Source organism: Nerophis lumbriciformis, linkage group LG16 (genome assembly GCF_033978685.3).
Source record: "Nerophis lumbriciformis linkage group LG16, RoL_Nlum_v2.1, whole genome shotgun sequence".
In the NCBI taxonomy this organism is placed as follows: Eukaryota; Metazoa; Chordata; class Actinopteri; order Syngnathiformes; family Syngnathidae; genus Nerophis; species Nerophis lumbriciformis.
In genome coordinates this window covers 6,711,264-6,719,598 of record NC_084563.2, presented here as the reverse complement: position 1 = coordinate 6,719,598, position 8,335 = coordinate 6,711,264, and the positions used below count along the sequence as shown (strand labels likewise).

At 31.4% G+C, this 8,335-nt stretch overlaps 1 protein-coding gene across 1 annotated transcript in view; it reads right to left on the bottom strand.

The window, feature by feature from the left end:
* phox2bb (paired like homeobox 2Bb) overlaps positions 1–7,521 on the bottom strand; it is an 8,734-nt gene extending 1,213 nt beyond the window's left edge. The window contains exon 1 of the mRNA XM_061977299.1: positions 7,020–7,521. Within this exon, the coding sequence (XP_061833283.1) occupies positions 7,020–7,260 (241 nt within the window). The 5' untranslated portion in view covers positions 7,261–7,521. The remainder of the gene's footprint in view (positions 1–7,019) is intronic.
* Between the last annotated feature and the right edge of the window lie 814 nt (positions 7,522–8,335).

The window sequence follows — 8,335 nt, the reverse complement described above, 5'->3', positions numbered from 1 at the left end:
GTCATACATCATGTGTTCATGTATTCACACATTCATGTATTCACACATTAGTATCATATATCATCCATCCATCCATATTCTACCGCTTGTCATATATCATGTGTTTATGTATTCACACATTCATGTATTCACACATTAGTATCATACATCATCCATCCATCCATATTCTACCGCTTGTCATATATCATGTGTTTATGTATTCACACATTCATGTATTCACACATTAGTATCATACATCATCCATCCATCCATATTCTACCACTTGTCATATATCATGTGTTTATGTATTCACACATTCATGTATTCACACATTAGTATCATATATCATCCATCCATCCATTTTCTACCGCTTGTCATATATCATGTGTTCATGTATTCACACATTCATGTATTCACACATTAGTATCATATATCATCCAGCCATCCATTTTCTACCACTTGTCATACGTCATGTGTTCATGTATTCACACATTCATGTTCACACATTAATATAATATATCATGTGTTCATGTATTCACACATTCATGTATTCACACATTAGTATCATATATCATCCAGCCATCCATTTTCTACCGCTTGTCATATATCAAGTGTTCATGTATTCACACATTCATGTTCACACATTAATATCATATATCATGTGTTCATGTATTCACACATTCATGTTCACACACATTAATATATCATATCAGGTGTTTGTGTATTCACACATTCATGTATTCACACATTAGTATCATATATCATCCAGCCATCCATTTTCTACCACTTGTCATACATCATGTGTTCATGTATTCACACATTCATGTATTCACACATTAGTATCATATATCATCCATCCATCTATATTCTACCGCTTGTCATATATCATGTGTTTATGTATTCACACATTCATGTATTCACACATTAGTATCATATATCATCCATCCATCTATATTCTACCGCTTGTCATATATCATGTGTTTATGTATTCACACATTCATGTATTCACACATTAGTATCATATATCATCCATCCATCCATATTCTACCGCTTGTCATATATCATGTGTTTATGTATTCACACGTTCATGTATTCACACATTAGTTTCATACATCATCCATCCATCCATCCATATTCTACCACTTGTCATATATCATGTGTTCATGTATTCACACATTCATGTATTCACACATTAGTATCATACATCATCCAGCCATCCATTTTCTACCACTTGTCATACATCATGTGTTCATGTATTCACACATTCATGTATTCACACATTAGTATCATATATCATCCAGCCATCCATTTTCTACCACTTGTCATACATCATGTGTTCATGTATTCACACATTCATGTATTCACACATTAGTATCATATATCATCCAGCCATCCATTTTCTACCACTTGCCATACGTCATGTGTTCATGTATTCACACATTCATGTTCACACATTAATATAATATATCACGTGTTCGTGTATTCACACATTCATGTATTCACACATTAGTATCATATATCATCCATCCATCCATTTTCTACCGCTTGTCATATATCATGTGTTCATGTATTCACACATTCATGTTCACACATTAATATCATATATCATGTGTTCATGTATTCACACATTCATGTTCACACACATTAATATATCATATCAGGTGTTTGTGTATTCACACATTCATGTATTCACACATTAGTATCATATCATGTGTTCCTGTATTCACACATTAGTAGCATATATCATGTGTTCATGTATTCACACATTCATGTTCACACATTAATATCATATATCATGTGTTCATGTATTCACGCATTCATGTTCACACACATCGATACATCATATCAGGTGTTTGTGTATTCACACATTCATGTATTCACACATTCATATTCACATATTAGTAACATATGTGTTCATGTATTCACACGTTAATATCATATAACATGTGTTCATGTAGCCACATATTCATGTTCACACATTAGTTTAATATCATGTGTTCATGGATTCACACATCAGTATCATATATCATGTGTTCATGTATTCACACATTCATGTTTACACATTAATATCACATATGTGTTCATGTATTCACACATTCATGTTCACACACATTAATATATCATATCAGGTGTGTGTATTCACACATTCATATTCACACATTAGTATCATGTCGTATCATGTGTTCATGTATTCACACGTTCATATCATATCATGTGTTCATGTACATTCATGTTCACACATTAGTATTATATTAATTGTTCATGTATTCACACATTCATATTCACAAATTAATATCACAATCTGTCACAGATCACAACACATCACATATGTTCATGTATTCACACATTCATGTCACAATACATCACAACCTCATATTATCACTATTCTCATATTCATGCCACAATACATCATACATTCATATGGTCATGTGATCACACATTCATGTTCACACATTAATATCACGTCTGTCACATATCACAACACATCATACATTCATATTGTCGTGTATTCACACATTCATGTTCACTCAATATCACAATACATCACAACCTCATATGTTCATGTATTCACATATTCATGTCACAATACATCACCACTTTATATTGTCGAAAGAAGTCATATTGATATACATCAACTAAAATTGTCATAAATAGTCATATCGTATACCATGAATTGTGGACCTCGACTTAAACAAGTTGGATAACGTATTCGGGTGTTACCATTTAGTGGTCAATTGTACGGAATTTGTACTGTACTGTGCAATCTGCTAATAAAAGTCTCAATCAATCAATCAATCAATTGATGTACATTAACTAATATTGTCATAAATAGTCAAATTGATATACATCAACTAATATTGTCATAAATAGTCATATTGAGGTATGTTAACTAATATTGTCATAGTCATATTGATATACATCAACTAATATTCTCATAAATAGTCATATCGATGTACATCAACAATCATTGGCATAAATAGTCATATTGATGTACATTAACTAGCATTGTCATAAATAGTCAAATTGACGTACATCAATTTATATTGTCATAAATAGTCGTATCGATGTACATCAACTAATATTGTCATAAATAGTCAAATTGATATAAACTAATATTGTCATAAATACTCATATTGATATGAACTAATATTGTCATGAATAGTCATATTGATATGAACTAATATTGTCATGAATAGTCATATTGATATTAACTAATATTGTCAGTCATATTAATGACATCAACTAATACTTTTATAAATAGTCATATTGATGTACATTACCTAATATTGTCATAAATAGTCATATCAATGTACATTAACTAATATTGTCATAAATAGTCATATTGATGACATCAACTAATATTGTCATATCGATGTACAGGAACTATTATTGTCATAAATAGTCATACTGATATGAACTAATGTTGTCATAAATAGTCATACTGATATGAACTAATATTGTCATAAATAGTCATATGGATGTACATCAACTAATATTGTCATAAATAATCATATTGATAACTAATATTGTCGTAAATAGTCATATCAACGTACATCAACTAATATTGTCATAGTCATATCAATGTAGATCAACTAATATTGTCATAGTCATATCAATGTTTATTAACTAATATTGTCATAAATAGTCATATTAATATACATCAACTAATATTGTCATAAATAATCAAATTGATATACATCAACTAATATTGTCATGAATAGTCAAATTGATACACATCAACTAATATTGTCATGAAAAGTCAAATTGATACACATCAACTGATATTGCCATAAATAGTCATATTGATGTACATTAACCAATATTGTCCTAGTCATATTGATATACATCAACTAATATTGTCATAGTCATAGCGATGTACACTAACTAATATTGTCATAGTCATATCGATGTACATTAACAATTTTTGTCGTAAATAGTCATATTGATATGAACTAATATTGTCATAAATAGTCATATTGATGTAGATTAACTAATATTGTCATAAATAGCCATATTGATGTACATTGACTATTATTGTCATAAATAGTCATATTGATAACTAATTTTGTCATATCGATGTACATCAACTAATATTGTCATAAATGGTCATATCAATGTACATCAGCTAATATTGTCATAAACAGTCATATTGATGTTTATTAACTAATATTGTCATAAATAGTCATATTGATGTTTATTAACTAATATTGTCATAGTCATATTGATATACATCAACTAGTATTGTCATACATAGTCATATCGTTGTACATTAACTAATATTATCATAAATAGTCATACTGATACACATCAACTAATATTGTCATAAAAAGTAACATCGATGTACATTAACTAATATTGTCATAAACAATCAAATTGATATGAACTAATATAGTCATAAATAGTCATATTGATATTAACTAATATTGTCATAAATAATCATATTGATAACTAATTTTGTCATAGTCATATTGATAACTAATATTGTCATAAATAGTCATATCGATGTACATCAACTAATATTGTCAAATAGTCATATCAATGTACATAAGCTAATGTTGTCATAAATAGTCATTGATGTTTATTAACTAATATTGTCATAAATAGTCATATTGATGTTTATTAACTAATATTGTCATAAATAGTCATATTGATATACATCAACTAATATTGTCATAGTCATATTGTTGTACATTAACTAATATTGTCATAAATAGTCATATTGATATACATCAACTAATATTGTCATCGTCAAATTGATATACATCAACTAATATTGTCATAAATAGTCATATCGATGTTTATTAACTAATATTGTCATAAATAGTCATATTGATATACATCAACTAATATTGTCATAAATAGTCATATCGATGTTTATTAACTAATATTGTCATAAATAGTCATATTGATGTACATCAACTAATATTGTCATAAACAATCAAATTGATATGAACTAATATTGTCATAAATAGTCATATTGATGTACATCAACGAATACTGTCATAAATATTCATATTGATGATTATTAACTAATATTGTCATAAATAGTCGTATTGACATACATCAACTAATATGGTCATAAATAGTCATATCGTTGTACATTAACTAATATAGTCATAAATAGTCATATTGATATTAACTAATATTGTCATAAATAATCATATTGATAACTAATTTTGTCATAGTCATATTGATAACTAACATTGTCATAAATAGTCATATCGATGTACATCAACTAATATTTTCAAATAGTCATATCAATGTATATAAGCTAGTATTGTCATAAATAGTCATTGATGTTTATTAACTAAAATTGTCATAAATAGTCATATTGATGTTTATTAACTAATATTGTCATAAATAGTCATATTGATATACATCAACTAATATTGTCATAGTCATATTGTTGTACATTAACTAATATTGTCATAAATAGTCATATTGATATACATCAACTAATATTGTCATCGTCAAATTGATATACATCAACTAATATTGTCATAAATAGTCATATCGATGTTTATTAACTAATATTGTCATAAATAGTCATATTGATGTACATCAACTAATATTGTCATAAACAATCAAATTGATATTAACTAATATTGTCATAAATAGTCATATTGATGTACATCAACGAATACTGTCATAAATATTCATATTGATGATTATTAACTAATATTGTCATAAATAGTCGTATTGACATACATCAACTAATATGGTCATAAATAGTCATATCGTTGTACATTAACTAATATTGTCATAGTCATATTGATATACATTAACTAATATTGTCATAAATAGTCATATCGATGTACATTAATATTGTTATAAACAATCACATTTATATTAACTAATTTTGTCATAAATAGTCATATTGATATACATCAACTAATATTGTCATAAATAGTCATATCGATGTTTATTAACTAATATTGTCATAAATAGTCATATTGATGTACATCAACTAATATTGTCATAAACAATCAAATTGATATTAACTAATATTGTCATAAATAGTCATATTGATGTACATCAACGAATACTGTCATAAATATTCATATTGATGATTATTAACTAATATTGTCATAAATAGTCGTATTGACATACATCAACTAATATGGTCATAAATAGTCATATCGTTGTACATTAACTAATATTGTCATAGTCATATTGATATACATTAACTAATATTGTCATAAATAGTCATATCGATGTACATTAATATTGTTATAAACAATCACATTTATATTAACTAATTTTGTCATAAATAGTCATATTGATATACATCAACTAATATTGTCATAAATAGTCATATCGATGTTTATTAACTAATATTGTCATAAATAGCCATATTGATGTACATCAATTAATATTGTCATAAACAATCAAATTGATATTAACTAATATTGTCATAAATAGTCATATTGATGTACATCAACGAATGCCGTCATAAATATTCATATTGATGATTATTAACTAATATTGTCATAAATAGTCATATTGACATACATCAACTAATATGGTCATAAATAGTCATATCGTTGTACATTAACTAATATTGTCATGAATAGTCATATCGATGTACATTAATATTGTTATAAACAATCACATTTATATTAACTAATTTTGTCATAAATAGTCATATTGATATACATCAACTAATATTGTCATAAATAGTTATATCGTTGTACATTGACTAATATTGTCATACCGATATACATCAACTAATGTTGTCATAAATAGTCATATCGATGTTTATTAACTAATATTGTCATAAACAATCAAATTGATATGAAGTAATATTGTCATAAGTAGTCATATCGATGTACATCAACTAATATTGTCTGATAAATTCCCGGCAATCTGCTCATTACCGACTTTTGCACTTTGCTTATCCAATTACCGTAAATACATTAAGATAATTCTGTTTCGGTATCGGCCGTGACGGAGCGCGTCGCCTCCTCCCGGTAACCGAATTATCGATCACTCGATGAATTCTCTCATTTGTGTAAGCAAGTTGCCGCGGATTCCGTTACCTGCCGCGTACGGGCCGCTCTGGTGGTCTCGCAGCGCGCCCAGGCTGCAGGATCCCGGCGTGAGGGACGGGCAGCCGGCCGTGGTCCCGAAGGTGGTCCTGATGGGGTTGTACTGGAAGCCGCTGGCCTGGCTGCACGAGCTGAAGTCGGCGTAGGCCGAGGCCAGGCTGCCGGTGTCCATGCCGGCCATGCACGACTCGTAGGCGGACGAATTCAGGTAGGAATATTCCATTTTATACATCGGGCCAACTCCCCGGGAAACAAGGGCGCTTCACGGCGGCTTGTGCGGAGGACGAAGAGGAGCAAGGAGATGTTTAGATGTGCACTGCTCGCCTCCTGGTCCTAAACTGCCTCCTTTATAGCAACACCAGCACTTTTTCACGAACCCCCAAGAGCCACAGCGGCTCTCCAGAGCTTCAAGTCCCACTCACAAATACCTTTTTTACATAACAACAAGTCATACACCCTTCATCTCTCCCGGAATCCAACCGTACTCTCTCCCTGCATCCAACCTTCCTCTCTCCCTTCATCCAACCTTACTCTCTTCCTTCATCCAACCTTCCTCTCTTCCTTCATCCAACCTTACTCTCTTCCTTCATCCACCCTTCATCTCTCCCTGCATCCAACCTTCCTCTCTTCCTTCATCCAACCTTCCTCTCTCCCTTCATCCAACCTTCCTCTCTCCCTTCATCCAACCGTACTCTATCCCGGAATCCAACCTTACTCTCTTCCTTCATCCAACCTTCCTCTCTTCCTTCATCCAACCTTACTCTCTTCCTTCATCCAACCTTCCTCTCTTCCTTCATCCAACCTTACTCTCTTCCTTCATCCACCCTTCATCTCTCCCTGCATCCAACCTTCCTCTCTTCCTTCATCCAACCTTCCTCTCTCCCTTCATCCAACCTTCCTCTCTCCCTTCATCCACCCTTCCTCTCTCCCTTCATCCAACCGTACTCTATCCCTGCATCCAACCTTACTCTCTTCCTTCATCCAACCTTCCTCTCTTCCTTCATCCAACCTTACTCTCTTCCTTCATCCACCCTTCATCTCTCCCTGCATCCAACCTTCCTCTCTTCCTTCATCCAACCTTCCTCTCTCCCTTCATCCAACCTTCCTCTCTCCCTTCATCCACCCTTCCTCTCTCCCTTCATCCAACCGTACTCTATCCCTGCATCCAACCTTACTCTCTTCCTTCATCCAACCTTCCTCTCTCCCTTCATCCAACCTTCCTCTCTCCCTTCATCCAACCGTACTCTATCCCTGCATCCAACCTTACTCTCTTCCTTCATCCAACCTTCCTCTCTTCCTTCATCCAA